Source organism: Neolamprologus brichardi, chromosome 16 (assembly GCF_056152115.1).
Source record: "Neolamprologus brichardi isolate AB-2024 chromosome 16, ASM5615211v1, whole genome shotgun sequence".
In the NCBI taxonomy this organism is placed as follows: Eukaryota; Metazoa; Chordata; class Actinopteri; order Cichliformes; family Cichlidae; genus Neolamprologus; species Neolamprologus brichardi.
In genome coordinates this window covers 17,300,068-17,320,643 of record NC_142119.1, presented here as the reverse complement: position 1 = coordinate 17,320,643, position 20,576 = coordinate 17,300,068, and the positions used below count along the sequence as shown (strand labels likewise).

The window sequence follows — 20,576 nt, the reverse complement described above, 5'->3', positions numbered from 1 at the left end:
CAAAACAGAATTGTTAAAGTATTAATTTTAATTTCAATTCAGGTTAGTTTTTTTTTTCCGTGCCAGCAGTGCGCAATTGCGCACGTGCGCAGCTTAGAGGGAACATTGTTCATGACTCATGTTGGCAGGTTACCTATCAGAACTAGGATGCCAGAAAACTCAGTAGGCATGACTGGCCATGACCTAACATTATTGCAGCTGCCAGCATGCCTTCACTCAGAAGTCGCAAGCCCTTGTATGGTTTAAAGATGCAGGATTTCTGCAGAAAGGGAAATTAAAGGATGGAACAGACAGCATTTTACACTTATTGTCAACAAATTGCATCAAAACACTGAAACCAACAACATTTTTCCATCTCTAAAGAAGCTGGTCTTTCTGTCTTGCAGCTCTAAATCCTTTGTTTCCCACTGAAGACAGACTACTACACTTAGACTGTTTGCTGTTTTATTCATTTATGATTTGTATTTTTTATTTTGATACCAAATAGCAAAGATGGGTTTCACCAGGTCCATTAATTCATAACAGGACAGAACCCTCACCAATTACATTGTAACATATTGTTTCATGTTTGCTGAATGAATTCAGAGGGCTGTGTATATATTTTATATATGCTGTTTATATGCTGTATGATTTAATAAATCAGTATTAAGCCATTCCAAGTGCTCATTTTCAAAATGTAACAGACTGTCCACTAATTTAATTGTATATAAATTATTTTTCATTGTTATTAGTCAATTTTAACATGTTGATTCATTCCAGAGTTGTCTTTCTTGTGTTGTTCCTCTGTGCTCTTCTTGTTTCCTTCTTTCCACAGAGGAAGCTGGCTAAAGTCTTGCCTCTCGCCCTAATCTCGCTCCATCTCCTTGGCTCCACTTTCCTCTCCTCCAGCCCTTCAGTCTCTCTCCATCCCTCCTCTCCATCCTTCTCCACCCACCTTACACACACCTCACTCCTTCCTCCAAGGCTTGGGGAACAATTATCAGATCCACAACAAAAGAGGGACCACCTCCAGGAAAGTTGAGTGAATGATTCTGATTTACTCAAGGTGACAAGAAACTGAATCTAAACACAACCGATCCTGTTCCCAAACTCAAAACAAAAAAAACTTTTCTTTGGAGTCTTTGAACTGCATTTTGTGTAGAGGCCAGACCCAGCTCAGGTCAGGCTGAAGGGGATTTGTTTGTCCACCTTGTTTGTCCAGGAACTGAGTAGCACAAACAAAATGTTTTTTAAAAGATATAAAGCAGAATACAGCTTAAAATGTTTGAAGATAAAATCCACAAGCAACACTTAGTTAGCTAGCATTTATTCCAAACAAGGCTCATATATAAATATATTCATTGTTCATTGGAGAGTGAATGTTAGACAGAAAGCATTCAGGCGTTTAGAAAAGAGTGCCATATAATAAACCTGCCCATTTACCAAATTTCCCACTCTCTCCATGTTGTTGATGGATTTTGGGAGTTGTTTTAATAATAAAATTAAATTTAAAAAATAAACCTTTAGAGACTGGATTATCTATTTTCAAGCATCCGGACTTGAACTGCGACAATGGCATTGCCCAAGGGATGAATGTATGAAAATTCAAATGAGCAGGTGCATTCAGATGGAACAGTCTTTAACCCACCAAAGTCCATCCATTTGCATTTGAGCTAGTCTGCCTCCTACGTGCTGTACGTCCCCTCACATAAGGGTGCTGCTCACACTGTCCAGAGTTAGTAAATTCCACTAACTAATCATTAAAAAACGAAGATTGTGTATGTTAATCAAATATCACGCAACATTTTTCTTATTTTATTTCTGTTAATTTCTTTTAAACTGATATATGTCATACATCCACCATTTTACTTTCTATTTGATAGAAATTCCTTGATACAGAACAAAAACAAAACTAGCCAGCCAAAATTAAGTTATGAACTTAATATTGTAATATATTTCTATAAAACTACTTGTTTACCTAGAAAACAAATAAAAATTATCATAAAAACAAAATCAGTTGAGCTAGCTTATGCTAGCTCTTAGCATTAGGTAAATATAATTTAGCCACTTCTTGAAGTTGAAAAAAATCTATTTTGTTGCTCAAACATCTTATGAAATGATTTAATTGATAAATGTGAAAACATTTCAGTCATAGTTCATGGGTTTTAATGCACGACTGCATAAAATAGAGCTGCTGAGAGCTAACTTGCTCAACAGACCTCTGCAGTGTTTGCCTCCACTTTGCTAATCCGTGTGTTTTTTGGTAACTTCAAGTCAAATTCTTGAGTGTAGCTATTATTATCATATAAATTATATTTAAAAGAAATGCTTGTTAAGACTTCAAAATACTGACTGCTGCTGTAGACAAACGCCATCACTGAACAGATATCAGCCCTGCCCTATTAAATATCAGGGATGTGTGTTTATTAGTGATGTTCGATTCGTGAACGAATCGTTCAATACTCGAGAATCACTTTACTGACTAGTGAATCATGATTCACAAGCCCAACTGACTCACTGACTCATCCCTGTTTCTGTTAGCAAACTAATTCGCTTAGTAGAAATATATCTAGCTTATAATTAAAATTGTGTGTGTGTGTGGGGGGGGGGACAACAGCCAGTTTCTTAACAAAAGCATTTCTGCTCTGAACTGGAAGAAAAAACCCTGAGTAGAAGCTCGGATCAAGAAAATAGCTCCTCGGTTCACAGTAGCATCGCTCTGCTAACATGCTAACAGCACATTTGAGCTACTCACCCCCTCCCTTTCTGTGTTGAATCGTAAGCGTAAGCAAATCACTCAGGACTCGCTCACCCCCTCCCTCCGGTGCTGAATCATAGAGCGAACGAATCACTCACTCACTCACTAACCCCCTCCCTCCTGTGCTGAATCGGAAGCGTAAGCGAATCACTCAGGACTCGCTCACCCCCTCCCTCCTGGCTCACAGCTTCTTCTTGGTTGGCAACCAATGTTAAGGCGTATTACCGCCCCCTGGATCACAACTCAGTGGACATTTAGAGAGAGAAAATATATATTTAACACATTTAAGGAAAATACTAATAAAATAAAAATAAACAAAATAAATGTTTATTAAGCAATTTTGATAGGAAATTGCTTAATTTTAGAAATGTTTTTGCTCTTTTTTGCTCTATAAAATAGTTTTTTTTATTATTACTTTGTTTGCTGCATTATAATCTGTCAGTCATCTTGGGCCATTTTAAATATCTTTTTAAATATCTAAGATCTGTTATATTTGTTGCAATTTGTGCTGCACTCTTGCTCCACTCTTGTCAGGTGTCTTTATAAAGAATTTTTTAAACTTGAGACTAACTACAAAAAGAAAGTAACATGTCATTTATAGCAGTTTTAATACTTTAAATCACTGTGAAATTGGTCTGACTGCCTGCCAGACCCAAATGTTTTGAGGTCTTCATGTGGAAAAAAGGGTAATTCAGTCTTAAATATCCCTTGTTTTTGGTTTCACAGTGGGTTAAAGCATATCAGAAACTATAAGAGATCTGCAATATACAGCCTCTCCCAAAGTCTATAAACACCCTTCACTGGCTACTCACAAACTGATTGTATTAAAAGCCTGAGGATTGCCTGCATAATCTTATGCACTGATAGAACTTTGGTCTAAGCCAGCGGTCCCCAACCCTCAGGCCATGGACCGGTACCAGTCTGTGAATCGTTTGGTACTGGGCCGCGAGAGTTGAGGTTCGGGTGTGAAATGTATGGTTTTCAGGGTTTTTATTGGTTTTTATCATTATTTATTTATTTTTAATCATTTTAAATCATTTTTATTAACCATTAACTTGGTTTCCCTGGGTCTTTTCCCATGTGTTATTAATAATTCCTTTTTTTTGTGTACCGGTACTGGTTTTATTTTGTTGTATTTATCCACGACACATTAAACGCAGGTCTGTGAAAATATTGTCGACCATTAACCAGTCCATGGCGCAAAAAAGGTTGGGGACTGCTGGTCTAAGCTTCATAGTCCTTGCCTCAGTATGGCCATCAACCAATTTGCATTTTTCCTTTGAAGGGCTTACCTCCTCCTTACCTGGTAAGGAGGAGGTAAGTGACGGAAGTGACGGACAAGGTAAGCGACTCATGTTGTAACTGACGTCAGACGCCGGAGATTTTGGCGGAAAATTAAAGCAAATGGTAGTTTAGATTTGAACAAATTCATTTAAGCTTCAGTATTACCAAATACACTTATCAATTGTCATATAACTAACAACATTTGCTTAATCATCTCCAACACCCTGGAGAACAACGGGGAGAGTTTAGAGACTCTCCAAGATTATATTGATCAGTGCTTTCAGGATCTCGTGATGAAGAAGGCCCAGAGTGCAGCTTCCCCGGCCAAATCTGAGACGCCGTCGTCGAAAAGACAACGCCCGGCAGATTCCCCCGGCACAACATCGCCAGCCGGCAAAGATATTGTCGACATACTGGAGTCAATCGACAAACGATTGTCCAGTTTCGATGCAAGGAGTCCTGGAGATTCTTCACCGGGAATTTAAATCCTTGCGAGAATCCCTGGAGTTCAGCCAGCAGCAGGTGGAAACGCTCGCTGCTGAAAATGCCACGCTAAGGGAGTCGGTGAAATCTCTCACAGACAATGTTACTCAGCTAAATAGAGAAAATAAAAAAAATAAAAGAAACAGTTATTGATCTACAAGCTCGTAGCATGCGCGATAATCTGGTATTTTCTGGTATTCCAGAAGCCGCTGGAGAGGACGCGGAGACCACGGTAAAAAGCTTCATCAAAACCCACCTGAAGCTGCCGGAGGACACGGTGAAGAACATCATCTTCGATAGGGTACATCGCCTCGGCCCCATGCGGGCTGCGACCGGGAGACCACGTCCTATTGTGGCCAAATTCGGCCACTTCAAACAAAAGGAACATGTGAAAAGCCGCGGCAGGGAATTAAAAGGAACGGACTTCAGCGTGAACGACCAGTTCCCCAAAGAGATCTTGGAACGACGCAGGGTCCTCTTCCCAATCCAACGCGACTTCATCCAGAAGGGCTCCCGCGCTGTCATCGCTGTGGACCAGCTGTACGTGGACGGACAGCTCCACCGCGACCCCGACATCACTCCGTGGCTGTATTAACTTCACACCAGATAAGAATCCGCTACACCCTTTCCCTATCCACTCACACTAACTTGCATTAACATCTGTTTAACTTACCGGTATCAAATCGCATCTTAAATGTGATTTCATAGCAGAATTAACACCGTCACTCTCCGTCAGTGATTTAATTGGAATGTTTTCGTTTTTTGTTTTCTTCTCATTTTTTCTTTCTCTTTTCCCCCGTCTAGTTTTTATGCTGCTCACCCTTGTCCTTGGTTTCTTTCCTATTTTCTTTCACTGCTTCGATCACCTGCTTCCACACTCATCCACAAACAACATCTTTTATTTCGACACATACGCACCGCACGATCACGCACAGTCATGCGCTCAATGGCAGCACATTTACATCAGTCAGACAGTGCACACAGTCGTATAGGATACACACACTTAAGCCAAGCCTACTCATATTAGTAAATATGCACACACATAGTCAGACTCAGGGAGCATCTTGCCACACATTTTTTCTCTCTCTCCTTCTCTTTATTTATGAACAAGTGATGTATTCTCTCCACCTGTCTAAGCGACGCACACAGCATACATCCCTAGTTATACACAGACATCTATGGGTGCACTAAGGTTCGTTAAATGGAATGTAAATGGAGCTGGCTCCAGAGAAAAGAGGTTAAAAATATTTAACCAACTCAAAAAACTACAGGCAGATGTTGTCCTTTTACAAGAGACCCACAGACCTCTTAGAGGTTCGAATGAACTTAAAACACCTGAGTTTCCTAATGTGTTCTCAGCTTGTTATAATTCTAGACAAAGGGGAGTAGCAATTTTAATACATAAAAATATTAATTTCAGAGTACTCGATACAGTTATAGATCCAGAGGGCAGATTCTTAATCATTAAACTATCTATACTTGATAAAAAAAAAAAAAAAAAGCTATGTATTGCAAGTTTATATGGTCCAAATGTTGATGATCTCTCATTCTTTCACGGTTTTTTCAGTGCACTCTCTGAACACTTAGGTGGCACACTTGTTCTTGGAGGCGACCTCAACCTTGGACTAAATGAAGAAATGGATAGGCTCAATACAGCAGGAACTCAGCGTAATTGGCAATCCACAAATATAATCAAACAGTATATGAGCGACTTTGGTCTTTGCGATGTATGGCGCTCCCTTCACCACACCAGTAAGGAATATACTTTTTTCTCACATGTCCATCACTCCTACTCTCGTCTGGATTATTTTTTGGTCAGCAGCTCACTGCGACATTTCAGACACTGAGATTCACCCTATAGCTGTCAGCGATCATGGTCCTGTATCTTTAACACTAATGCACAAGAATAATACTACGCCAAGTAAAAACTGGAGATTTAATACATCACTACTTAAAGATGAAGACTTTATTAAATATTTTAAAAAAGAGTGGACTTCATATTTAGACTATAATGACACTCCCGAAACATCAGGTTCTGTTCTATGGGAAGCAGGGAAAGCTGTGATGAGAGGTAAAATAATTTCTTTCTCATCACATAAAAAGAAAAAAGAAAACAAAAATATTCAGGAATTAGAAAAAAACATCAAATCACTAGAAGAAGCCTACGCGTCCCACCAAGATCAGGAAACATTGAACAAAATACGCAAAACAAAACTAGAATTAAATGAGATGATTGATAAAAAAAAAAACAAAATTCTTAGTACAAAGACTACGCTTACAAAATTATGAACATGGTAATAAATCCGGTCAATTTCTAGCAAACCAGCTAAAAATGAATAAAGAAAAATGTGCTGTTCAAGATACATCTGGGAACACAATATATGAACCGAAACAAATAAACAACATTTTCAGGGATTTCTATAAAACGTTGTATTCACCACAAATAAACCCATCTGAAAAGAAAATTGATCAGTTTTTGGACAATATAACTCTTCCAAAATTATTAGACACTCAAGCAATGACACTGGATTCACCACTGACGCCAGGTGAACTCCAGGAAGCCCTGATAAGTGTGCCCAATAATAAGGCTCCAGGTCCAGACGGCTTTCCTGCAGAATTCTACAAAGAATTCTGGACGATTCGAGCACCAGTTTTCTACAGAATGTTGTTGGAAACCAAAGAAAAGGGCAGACTTCCATCAAATATGAATTCTGCAAACATTAATCTCCTGCTAAAACCAGGCAAAGACCCTGTATATCCCTCAAGCTATCGTCCAATATCCCTTATAAATGTAGACCTTAAAATAATCTGCAAAGCTCTCTCAAAGAGAGAGCCCCTCTTAATTCATCCTGACCAAACTGGTTTCATAAAAGGTAGGCACTCATCAACAAATACACGTAGATTACTTAATTTGATAGACTACTCATACAGTAAAAACCTAGAAACTACAATATTCTCTTTAGATGCAGAAAAAGCATTCAACAGAGTTAACTGGAAATTTCTATTTGCAACTTTACACAAATTTGGTTTTGGATCCTCTTTCATTAACTGGTTAAAATATTATATAATTCCCCAACAGCTTGTGTCAGAACAAATGACCAGACATCCTCCAGCTTCTGTCTCCTGAGGGGCACCAGGCAGGGATGCCCACTCTTCCCTTCACTGTTTGCAATTTTTATTGAACCACTAGCAGCAGCAATTAGACAGAATTCAGTAATTAAGGGCATAAAATGCAAGAACGTGGAACATAAAATCAGCCTTTATGCGGATGATGTGTTACTCTTTCTCCAAAATTCACAAACCAATATCTCTGGGGTGATTGAATTGATAAACTCTTTTGCAAGAATATCAGATTACTCAATTAACTGGTCAAAATCTACAGTCCTTCCGATTAATTGCTCCTTCCATAATTCCTCTTCTACACGTCTGCAATCGGGAAATATCAAATATTTAGGTATTAATGTTTCTCCCAAGCTTGCAGATCTAACTAAATTAAACCATATCCCACTTTTAAAGAAGGTAGAAGGCGATCTGGCTAGGTGGAAATGTCTACCCATATCACTCATGGGAAGGGTTGCCGCTATAAAAATTATGGTCTTACCAAAAATAAATTATTTATTCTCAATGATCCCAACTAAACCGCCACAAGATTGGTTCAGATCTCTAGATTCATGTATGTCCAAATTCCTTTGGAAAAATAAGCCCCCACGTATAAGCTTAAAAACACTACAAAAGACCAAGGATAAAGGAGGATTAGAACTACCTAACTTTCAGCACTACTTCTTAGCCAACAGGCTTCAGTTTATCTAAGGATGGCTAAAACATACCCTCTTAGATGAACCTTGGCTAGATGTAGAACAAGCACTTTGCAATAATCTAGAGATTTCAGATCTACCATTTATCAGCTCAAACATCCAACGACATGAATGCTTTAAAAGCATCAACATCAGCTCTTCTCTGACAGCATGGTGGGAGTTTCTAAAATTGACGGAGTCTTCATTAATCCCATGCAAACGTACACCTATCTGGAACAACCCTGACATATTACAAAACAATAATATGATAAACTTTTCAGATTGGAGTGGTAAAGGAATCAAATATTTAGAACATATACTAGAAGGAACAGAATTTATTTCATTTGACAGGCTAGTTACACAATATGGGATCAACAAGAAAAGATTTTTAGAATATCAACAAATTAAATCCATAGTAAAAAAGAAATTTAAACCGGGTCAAGTTGAACTACAAACACCACCAAGTGTAGTTCAATTTCTTACTCTTAAAACCCCCAAATTACTATCCAAAATATACAGAATGCTTTCTAAAACAGATGAATCAATATCACTTCCTATTGCAAAATGGGAAGCGGATTTATCAGTTAACTTAGACCAAAACTTCTGGTCTCAGATTTGCTTAAAAACCTTTCATCTAATTAGAAATCCCAGTCTTCAATTAATTCGATACAAAATACTACATAGAGTGCACTATACAGGTCATCGGATGTTCAAGATGGGCTTTACGTCTACCAACAACTGCTCACACTGTCAAACCGATACACCGGACAATTATATCCACGCTCTTTGGTTCTGTCCACCAGTTCAGAAGTTTTGGCGCGAGATATGTGAAGACTTATCGAAGTGTCTGAAATGTAACATTCCAACTTCCCCTTTAGTGTGTTTGTTGGGCAGCTTAGATAATGTCACTACAGATAAGAATATAGCCCATATGGTTTTCACTGCCCTATGAATAGCCAAGAAAACAGTCCTCATGAACTGGAAAAATAAAAATAATCTTAATTCTAACCAATATAGAAATTATCTATTAGATTACATTAGTCTCGATGCAGCCTCTGCCACCACATAAGATCAATTGCTCTGGGCTCCTTTGATTAGCTCCATCACCTAGTGGGGGATGCGGGTCATAGTTTGGTCCCACCTTCGCTGTTGTGATTGGTGTGGGGGTAGGGACAGGCTTAGGGTGTCGGGGGGTTCCCCAGGAGCATCTTCCTTGGGGGGCTCAACCCGGGGTAGCGGTCATGGCCTATTAGGGGCTCTGTTGGCTCCTAGGTGACGGTTTCCTCGTGGCTGCGCGCAGCGGGGCTAGGGGAGGGTCTGTGCTGATGGACGTGGGTTACTGACCTGGTAGCCTGGCTGCCCCTGGGTGGGTCCGGGACGGGCGTGAGGTTCTGGGGGCGCTCCGTCTCTGGGCTGGGGCCCTGGCTGGGGGCCGCGAGGAGGAGTTGGCTGTTTGTTTGTGTCTATATGTCAGGTTGGGTATCAGACGCCACCTCTCTGGGGACATCTCAGGCCCTCTAAGGTATGCAGGCCTATCTCCCCCCACCACTTCCCCTGCCAGTGGCAGACGCCCTCAGACATCGGTGCGTTGGTGGTTCTTTGTGTCCGGGGATATGCGCCCAGGTACACACCGGCTCACTCCTTGGTGGCTGCTTATCGGGGCCTGGAGCCTGGGGCTCGCTCGGGCCACTTCGGGGGTGGGGTGCCCTCGGCCTCTCGGCCTGGGGCTCGGTCACTCTGGCACAGCTGGCTGCCGGCGGAGCTCACGGGCACGTCACTGCAACCCCCCCGGCTTCTGCTCCGCGGCTGCTGAGTGACCCCTCATCTGGGACTCTCCTCAGCTCTTTCTGGGATGGTGGCGCAGCTGCCCCTCTGTTGGTCTTCCTTGGTCTCTTGTGTTCTGAGGGCCTCTGGATGTCTGGAGTTTTGATCTCTTCCATACCTGCTTCATGCCCTGGAGGACGGGGCAGTGGCTCCCCACACCCTCTAGCAGATCATTACATGAAGGAACCTTTTAAAAACAAACGCGTCCATGCTCACAGGTGTACACACGGGTGCTCACACACACAAACTACACCCTTTTTGGCTCCTACCTCAAAGCACACTGTGCGCTGTCGATCTTACGTGCTGCACAATAATGTTTAATATTTAGTATTTACTGTTATATTCCCATATATCATTGTGATGTTGTTTATTGTATTGCTCTCGTTTTCTTCTGCTTGTTTTCTTTTTTCTTTCTCAACAGGTGATCCAGGTGATTGATATATGTATTTTTTTTTTGTCTGCTTATTTAGTTGATTTTTGTTTTTTTGCCCTTTATCCCCGTCCCTCTTCTCCGCTGTTTTTTCCCCCTCTTCCTTTCTCCCTTTTCTTTTCCTCATTCAAGTCTGTCCCGTATCTAGCAAGTGAAAATAAAAAAAAATAAAATAAAATAAACAATAAAAGGTGAATCAAATAGACCATTACGGCAAGGCTGGGATGGTCAATTTGGTAAAGTAAATCTGTTGGGCATCTTTCTTCGCCTTTAGACAATAATTCTGATGGCAAAAGAACCAAACAGGACAGGCAGGAAAAAAAACAAAAACATTTAGGGCTGTGTGTTCTCTTTTCATCCAAAAGCAAACATCCCAAATTCCAACAGTAACTGTTTAACATCTGTGTAGCCACACTAAATAACCGTGCATGCATGGACGCTTCAAGCAACAATATCTACCCATTCACATCACCAGGCTGTAGCGGGAACATAAGAAGAAGAAGAAGATAACTGGCTATTGTAACAGATCAAATATATTAAAACAGTTTTAAAAATTCTCAACTAACAGATTTGGATGTGACAGAAATCGAGCACAGTTATTCTGCGCACTATATAATCAGGTTAGTACGAACTGTATACTATAATGGATTCATGATATGGTGTATTTCCTTTGTTGCTGAGATTTATTGATAAAAACAGTACAAAAAAACAAAAAACAACAATTTGTACACATATTTACAAATAATAATAAAAGGTGAGTGAGTACATTTCAACATTTTCAGCAATCACTCATAATCAGCATAATTATCAAAGACCAGTGGTCTGATTGACACCACAATGGACCACTGATCAATGGTCCACTGAAACACACAACCCTCCACACCTAGCCCTGGATTTATTGTTTTTATCAATAAATCTCGGACGGGTGGACTTCCTGGTGGAGTACAGTTCAACATTTACATTTGGAGCAGAGGATCGCAAGTTCGATTCCTGCCTGGGGTGTCTGTATCCAGTAAGGGTCCTAAGGCTAGACCCCCTATGCTAAGCGAGCCTACCGCAGATATGAGCGAGACAGATAAATATGAAGGCATGCCGGCTCAGACGTCGCCCGGATCAACAAGGTCCGCGTCAGGTGTTGAGGAACCAGGGCACCCTGACGAGAAGTGGGCTACTGGAACAAGAAGGCATCGGTGGGCAAGAGACGAAAATAGGGTGTTGTTGGAATGCTACTACGCAAGTAACCCCGGCGGAAGGGGCTACATGAATAGGATGAGGGACCTACCCAACATCCACAATGACGGCGAAACAACTAGTAGCTCAGTATTCCAACATTCGAAAGAAGGGACTGCTTTCACAGCTAGAGATTGACGAGGTACAACATAAACACCCGAGATTGGGTACATAGCTCCAAGTGCGACAGGAGAAGGATCGTTGAGTGCGAGAGGATCATGGCCAAGCTTGAAACCTGGATCCCCCGAAGCCGGTTACCAAGATTACGTGAAGTACCCTCAGAAGGTCTGCTAGAGGATGTTAATGCAGCACTACGGACAACACCTACAACCACGATCTACAATACGGCAGCAGTGATCAGTGAGATGCTTGGCACAGCCACAAGGGGCAGTACCCTCCATGGAGAAGGAGGCTAGAGGGCAAGATCAAAGTAGCACGGAGGGAGGTTAGCCAACTAACGGAGTTGCAGAAAGGTGCGACAAAGAAGGTGCATAAGAAATACAGCAAGCTGTCCATACCTGAGGCCTTGGAAACTGCCAAGCAAAGACTCACAGCCTTGGCCAGCCGCTTGAGGAGGTACACCAGAGAAATAGAAGGCAGGAGAATAAACCAGCTGTTCTCCACAGAACCAGCAAAGGTGTACTCTCAGTGGCAAGGGAACAATAATAAGAGAACAGCACCACCAAGGCTGGAGACGGAGCAATACTGGAAGAGCATATGGGAGAAGGACGCAACCCATAACGGCAATGCTCAGTGGCTAGTGGATCTGAGGGCAGACCATAGCGACCTCCCTGAACAGGGTCCAGTAACCATTACAGTGGCAGATATCCAAGAAAGGGTCTCCAGCATGAAGAGTTGGACAGCACCAGGGCCCGACATGGTTCATGCCTACTGGCTAAAGAAGCTGACTGCACTCCACGAGCGTCTGGCAGCACAAATGAACCAGCTGCTAGTTAACGAGGGACACCCGGAATGGCTAACCAGGTCGGACGGTCCTGATCCCCAAGGACCCCAAGAAGGGACCAGTCCCCTCCAACTACCGACCAATAACCTGCCTCAGTACTACATGGAAGCTCCTGTCAGGCATCATATCAGCTAAGATGAACAGGCACATGGCTCAATACATGAGCGGGACACAGAAAGGAATTGGCAAGAATACCAGAGGCGCAAAACACCAGCTAGACAGAACAGTCAGCCGAGACTGCAAGACCAGACTGACCAACCTGTGCACTGCCTGGATTGATTACAAGAAGGCCTATGACTCAATGCCCCACAGCTGGATACTGGAATGCCTAGAATTGTACAAGGTCAATGGGACCCTAAGAGCCTTCATCAGGAACTCAATGGGAATGTGGCGTACAACACTAGAGGCCAACTCCAAGCCCATAGCACAAGTCACCATCAAGTGCGGGATCTACCAAGGAGATGCTCTGTCCCCACTGCTTTTCTGCATAGGCCTGAACCCCCTCAGTGAGATCATTAACAAGACTGGCTACGGATACCGACTACGGAACGGAGCAGTTGTCAGCCACCTCCTGTACATGGATGACATCAAGCTGTATGCCAAGAGTGAACGAGACATCGATTCACTGATCCACACTACCAGGCTATACAGCAATGACATTGGAATGTCGTTCGGACTGGAGAAGTGTAGTCGGATGGTAACAAAGAGAGGGAAGGTAGTCAGAACTGAGGGGCTTGAACTACCAGAAGGCAACATTGCAGACATAGAGGACAGTTACAAGTACCTGGGGATCCCGCAGGCGAATGGGAACCATGAAGAGGCCGCTAGGAAAGCTGCAACTACCAAGTACCTGCAGAGGGTCAGGCAAGTCCTGAGGAGTCAGTTGAACGGTAAGAACAAGATCCGGGCCATCAACACGTACGCCCTGCCCGTGATCAGGTACCCTGCTGGGGTAATAGGCTGGCCAAAGGAGGAGATAGAAGCCACTGACATAAAGACAAGAAAGCTCCTTACCATGCATGGAGGGTTTCACCCCAAGTCCAGCACCCTGAGGCTGTACGCTAAGCGGAAGGAAGGGGGCCGGGGACTGGTGAGTGTCAGCACCACAGTCCAGGATGAGACAACGAACATCCATGAATACATCACGAAGATGGCCCCAACTGACAGCGTGCTCAGTGAATACCTCAGGCAGCAGAAACCCAAGAAAGAGGAGGGAGACGAGGAACCATCATGGAAGGACAGGTCCCTGCACGGTATGTACCACCGGCAGATAGAGGAGGTGGCTGATATCCAGAAATCCTACCAGTGGCTGGACAAAGCTGGACTGAAAGATAGCACAGAGGCACTAATCATGGCAGCACAAGAACAAGCTCTGAGTACAAGATCCATAGAGGCTGGGGTCTATCACACCAGGCAAGACCCCAGGTGCAGGCTGTGTAAAGATGCCCCAGAGACAATCCAGCACATAACAGCAGGGTGCAAGATGCTAGCAGGCAAGGCATACATGGAACGCCATAACCAAGTGGCCAGCATAGTGTACAGGAACATCTGTGCTGAGTATAACCTGGAAGTCCCGAGGTCAAAATGGGAAATGCCCCCAAGGGTGGTGGAGAATGACCGAGCTAAGATCCTGTGGGACTTCCAGATACAGACGGACAAAATGGTGGTGGCTAACCAACCGGACATAGTGGTGGTAGACAAACAGAAGAAGATGGCCGTAGTGATCGATGTAGCGGTTCCGAATGACAGCAATATCAGGAAGAAGGAACACGAGAAGCTGGAGAAATACCAAGGGCTCAGAGAAGAGCTCGAGAGGATGTGGAGGGTGAAGGTAACGGTGGTCCCCGTGGTAATCGGAGCACTAGGTGCGGTGACTCCCAAGCTAGGCGAGTGGCTCCAGCAGATCCCGGGACTAACATCGGAGATCTCTGTCCAGAAGAGCGCAGTCCTGGGAACAGCTAAGATACTGCGCAGGACCCTCAAGCTCCCAGGCCTCTGGTAGAGGACCCGAGCTTGAAGGATAAACCGCCCGCAGGGGCGTGCTGGGTGTTTTTATATATATATATATATATATATATATATATATATATATAATGTGTGTGTGTGTGTGTGTGTCTGTATATATAATATATATATATACGTCATTACAGATGATGAGTCAGTAAAGGCAACATTGAATCCCTCCATCACACAGTAATTTATGAGAAGCTATTGCTTAAGGATATCCTCTAAAGTTTACCTTAGCCTAATGCCACTTGTGGTCATACAAACAGTGACAGGAATAAGAAGTCAAACAGCCTGAGGAGTAAAATATGGACAGAGACAAACTCATGTTACACACCCATCAAAACAAAGCAACATGGAGGCTAATGAAGCAAACATTCTGCACAGGGACTGCTGGAAGACAGATTAGTGCCCAAGTATTTCCTTCTATGTTCTTATGCCTGCTTTAGACCACCCGTATGTGTACCCTGTCTTTTAGTTTAACCTGGTGTGCGACAACAAGTGGAAACAACCAATGTCCTCTCTCGTCTACTTCCTGGGATCACAAAGTGATCCCAGGAAGTAGACGAGGGAGCAGTGTGTAGGGACAGTACCTTGCTCAGGGGTACCTCAGGGTAGCTGTCATTCTAGCTGCTAATGCCCTGTTGAGGCTAATGGGCCTATTTTTTAAGCATTAACATCTAAATAGAAAACTGTATGTGCCCATGTTGTGGCTGATTGCTGTCTTGCTGTATTTTACTGTAGGTTTGGCAGGAAACCTGTTCTGTTCAGTTCCATTTTCACACTAAGTGTCTTCAACATCGCTTTGAGTTTTGCTCAGTCCTGGGCCGTCTTCAATGTGCTTTTCTTCATGGTGGGCATGGGTCAGCTCAGCATTTACATAGTTCTTCTTGTACTTGGTAAGTGTGTTTTTTTTATTTCTAGGATAGTCTGCTCAACTGCTGCTGTTTTTAATGTAATAAGCCTTCGGCCAACACCCAAAATGAAACAAAAAGGAAACCACTTGTCTTGTATTGTCAACTAGTCAACTAGTCACAACCTTTGACTGACCTTTCTGATTTACACATGTGCAGTAAACAGATAACAGAAAAAAAATATTTTATTGGACATTAGTTGTAATATAACATTAAGTACAACTTCCTGATTTCTTTTAAACTTTGCCTTTTCGTCACAGGTGCTGAGCTCCTAGTTGATGTTCCAAGAGTTCTCTTCAGCAGCCTTGGTTTGAGCTTTTTCTATGCGGCTGGTATGGTGGCATTCCCTGGCACCGCCTACATAGTCAGGAACTGGAGACATCTATCAGTGTTAATGGCTTTGCCTGGTCTGGCCTGTTTCTCCCTTTGGTGGTAAATTGACCTCAGTACACTACTAGGATTTTTGTTTCTTGAGTATTTGCTAATTTTTTTCAGCGGATTTTTTTTGTTCAGTATATAAAAGGTTGTTGAGGAATTTGTTGAACTGTGGAATGTGTTAAGCTAATGTAAACTAAATGTGCGCCTCCATCCATCCATCCATTCAGTCATCCAGTCATCCAGTCTTCCATCCATGCATCCATCCATCCATCACTTTGTTCCACTTCCTCAGATGCCCTTTTCCTTCCATTTGGGGGATCTTGAGACAAAAGAAAGGGATTTATAATTTTTTATTCCAGTTCCCGTTCTCCCCATAGATCTTCTCCCAACTGAACGTTGTTAAAGGCTCATTTCTGCTAAACCTGTTTTGATTTGATGATCAAAGTCCCAAGGTTGTATCTGCAATCTCATTCTTTCAGTCACAGTCAAGCATAAAGTGTTAAATAAAAAATCTTTGGCTTCTGGCAAAGTACATTTTTCACAGATTTTTACAGTTATCATTATGGCGCTCAGATGATCCACTGTGGCTACTCGTATAGGGACAGCCAAAAGAAGACGATCGTGGCATCCAGATAATTTCTAACTCATTGCATCCAGATAATTTCTAACTTTTCCAGCATCAGCTTGATGAATAAATAATACTCTCTCAAACACAGATAGATGGAGCAGGAGGCTCTTGTATTTTTCTTCAGTTTCCACCTGTGCTGACTTGACTAATGAACTACACATTTGTGTCTGTCTGTCCACCAGGCTGGTTTCAGAATCTCCTCGCTGGCTAGTGTCCAAAGGCCGTTTTAAAGAAGCAGAACTCCTGCTAAGGTTTGCTGCTCTGGAGAACGGAGTGGAATTTCCATCTGACCTCTTTTGCTCAGCAAAAGTAAGAGCCTCTGACCTTATCCTTGTCCAACGTGTACCGCACTAAACTACATTGGCTAATGTAATGAATTTTCTATGTGGCACATTGATCAGTCTCAACAGTCGCAGCAACCCGAACAACCTCAGCAATCTGAACAACCTCAGCAATCTGAACAATCTCAGCAACCTGAACAACCTCAGCAACCTGAACAACCTCAGCAACCTGAGGTTTCTGGTTACCTGGGTCTGCTGAGGAACACAACCACTCGAAGTATCACACTCGTAGTGTGGTTTCTCTGGTGAGTTAAAGCCTTACCCATGAATCTATGAACTCAACGAACTGAATATAAACCAGACTAAAACCACACACAGAAGTACACGTGAAACTAAAACTAGAGAATAGAAATATAAAGAAAACTCAGAATGCTGGTTTTGGGCATCAGTGACTCTGACATGTTTTACAACTGCCTATTGATATAATTGACTGAGCGATCCTAACAGGATTGATTTTATTTATTTATTTTTTGTTCTATTGTTGTTTGCAGGTTTTCTTTGAATGTGAGCTGGTTTGGATTATCATTCAATATGACTACTCTCTATGGCAACCCCTTTCTGAACTACGCCTTGCTGTCACTAATAGATATCCCAGCACACTTGGTCAGCTGGTTTAGCGCAAAATATTTTCCTCGCCGCGTGTCCTTTATTGTCTTCTCCCTGCTGGGGGCGCTGGCACTCTTCCTCATCCAGATCACTTTGCACAGTAAGTGAGACCACTGTCCTTTTCTTGCTCTCTTTGTGAATATAACTGTCATTGTGTTGAAATATATCAACACAATAAGCCTTTTCAACAAGGCCTCACACACAGCCACTATGTTAGAGGTGCTGCCCTAAATGAGATTTATAGACAAAATAGACAAAACAAGATTATTTGAGGGAAGGTAAACCTGCTCACCAAATGTTTGAAAATAACTTGTTTCACTCCTCATAAGCTTAAAGTCCTTCTCCTCCCTTCAGAGTATCACAACATCACCCTCACCCTGGTGCTGATAGGTAAATTTGGAGTCCTGGCTTCTGAAAGTATCCTGCAGCTGCTCACTGGAGAGCTGTCTCCCACAGTCATCAGGAATACGATGTTGTCGTCTGCTGCCTTATTCTCCAGAGCGGGGTCCTGTATCACCCCATACATATTGCAGCTGGGTGAGATATTTGGCATCACAATCACCCCATTTCCCCCCCAACAAAAGAAAAAAAAAGAAGAAGAAAAACGTTAAATTTGGGACAACTGTTACAACTGATGATACTTGTATTAAAAATGTCCTAAGCTTACTCTTCAACACTTTCTACTGGTCTTGAGTCTGAGAAAAGAATAAAGCTATGGAGTGGGCTATGATGAAAAAAAATCTCTTTAATCAAATAATCCAAGACAGTAAATGTTGAAATTAAGTAAATTTTAAAAACTTCGCTAAACTTCGTTTTGAGGCAAGAGCGAGAAATGATTGAGAAAGTTGTGCAGCGCATCAAAAAAACAGCAGATGGAAAATTGAACAACTAATTCTGTTTCAACATGTTTTCGTTACGATGTCCTTGTGCTCTATTCAGTGCCCTGTAGGCTTCTAATAATCTTAATAGCCGTCTGTTTTTCATTTACATGTTTTCAAAGCATCCCTACTTTTGTGTAAACATCATACTAGGATAATTATTCTGCGATAGAGCACTTTGTAGTGTACACAGAACCTTTATGCCTTTTTTATGAGACAGGTGTCATTGTGTAGAGATGAAGTTTTAGTTCACTTTAATGACAAAAGCATCCTTAATGCTCAGCTTCTCAACTCTAAATCTAACAAACTGACCTGCAGCTCAGTGATGACAGAAGTCTGTAGCAGAGAAAGAATCTGAATAATGGGCTCTGGTTTTGTCTGCAGCTATGTTCTACGAGTTCCTGCCGTGGTTGACTTTGAGTTTCCTGTCAGTCATCGGTGTCTTTGTCTCCCTTTTCCTTCCGGAGTCATTTGGAAAACCGCTTCCTGATACTATCGATCAGATGCAAGTCATTAAGAAGTAAGCTTATCTATTGATTATGCTAGTAATGCTGCTTTTGCAGGTTGTATATTCAGGTCCGTTCATGTCTGCACTCTATATAATAGATATCCTATGAATGGATTGTAATAAAAATATATAAATAGGGAAATCTGGTTTGATTGTTTACTGCACTGCGGTCTTAAAGTGTTATGTGTGTAAGAAATATACAGTTCATTATGAAATATCAAAAATAAAGGTGGGTACATTCAGAAGTTTGCAGATGACACAGCCATCATGGGGTGTATCTGGGATGATCAGGAAGAGGAGTACAGAAGTCTGGTGAGGAACTTTGTCGCATGGAGTCACACAAACCACCTGCAACTCAACACCTCAAAGACTAAGGAACTGGTTGTGGACTTCGGGAGGGCCAGAGAAGGTCCTCTGCCGGCTCAGATAGAGGGGGAGGAGGTGGAGGTGGTCAACAAGTACAAGTACCTCGGGCTGTGGGTGGACAATAAACTGGACTGGTCATGCAACACAGAGCACCTGTATAAAAAAGCCCAAAGCCGACTGTACTTCCTCAGGAGGCTGAGGTCTTTTAACATCTGCAGGAAGCTCCTGAGGATGTTTTACCAGTCAGTGGTTGCTGGAGTACCTTTCTATGCTGTGGTGTGCTGGGGGAGCAGCACAGCAAAGAAGGACTCATCCAGGCTGGAGAAACTGATCAGGAAGGCTGGCTCTGTGGTTGGCATGAAGCTGGACACTCTGGTGACAGTGGCAGAGAAAAGGACACTAAAGAAACTGCTGGACATTATGGACAATGCTGGGCATCCTCTGCACACGGCCATAAACAACCAGAAGAGTCTGTTCAGTGACAGGTTGCTTCTCCCAAAGACAAGAACCAACAGACTTAAAAACTCCTTTGTCCCACACACCATCAGACTGTTTAACTCCTCTCTGGGGGGGAGAGGGAGGGGAAACAGGAGGACAAAGGTGGGGGGAACAACTAAACTGTAGTGCCTTTTCACTTCACTGTGCAATTACCTTTTGTGCAATACTTTTGTTAATAGTCAACGGTGCAATAGACCTCAATACTTTAAATGTGCAATTCACTTGTATTTTTATTTTTATTCCTATTTATTCTATTTATCCCCTTCGTATATTTTATTTATATATGTCTCTGTATTTATACATGTGTGTGTGTGTGTGTATATATAATATTCTTTAACTCTGTAACTTCTGTCGGTGCTGTGCTTTTGGAAACCGAATTTCCCAGAGGAACCCACCCGAGGGAATAAAGTCTTATCTTATCTTATCTTATCTTATCTTATCTTATCTTATCTTACAATGTGAAAAAAAACTGAAATGAAAAAACAAAACAAATAATGCAAATATATATCAAATATCTATTGTTTAATATTGCCTAACTGATGCAGCTCTCCTCATTTGGCTTCCAGGTTCAAATTTAAAGGGCTCTGTCGACAAAAGGATGATGGGAATTCAGCTGAGGTCCAGAAGCCAGCTGTCAGCGAGACTTCTCTGTCTGAGATCAAATGCTCAACTGCCTTTTAAAGCTCGTGATGCAGAAATGAACAAATGA

At 42.3% G+C, this 20,576-nt stretch overlaps 1 protein-coding gene across 1 annotated transcript; it reads left to right on the top strand.

The window, feature by feature from the left end:
* The first annotated feature begins 4,314 nt into the window (after positions 1-4,314).
* LOC102790456 (organic cation/carnitine transporter 2-like) lies at positions 4,315-19,019 on the top strand. The gene is made up of 9 exons (XM_087830057.1): positions 4,315-4,470; positions 15,229-15,295; positions 15,461-15,649; positions 15,925-16,096; positions 16,853-17,012; positions 17,177-17,256; positions 17,503-17,717; positions 17,972-18,154; positions 18,880-19,019. Exons 1-9 carry the CDS (start codon positions 4,315-4,317, stop codon positions 19,017-19,019), a joined length of 1,362 nt encoding a protein of 453 aa, XP_087686183.1.
* Positions 19,020-20,576: the final 1,557 nt, after the last annotated feature.

Bases quoted from the DNA above. Each gene is read 5' to 3' on its own strand.
- LOC102790456 (XM_087830057.1), top strand. From the start codon at position 4,315: ATGAAGAAGGCCCAGAGTGCAGCTTCCCCGGCCAAATCTGAGACGCCG. The intron at 15,650-15,924 runs GTAAGTGTGTTT...TTTTCGTCACAG, and splicing joins CATAGTTCTTCTTGTACTTG to GTGCTGAGCTCCTAGTTGAT. The intron at 16,097-16,852 runs GTAAATTGACCT...TCTGTCCACCAG, and splicing joins GCCTGTTTCTCCCTTTGGTG to GCTGGTTTCAGAATCTCCTC.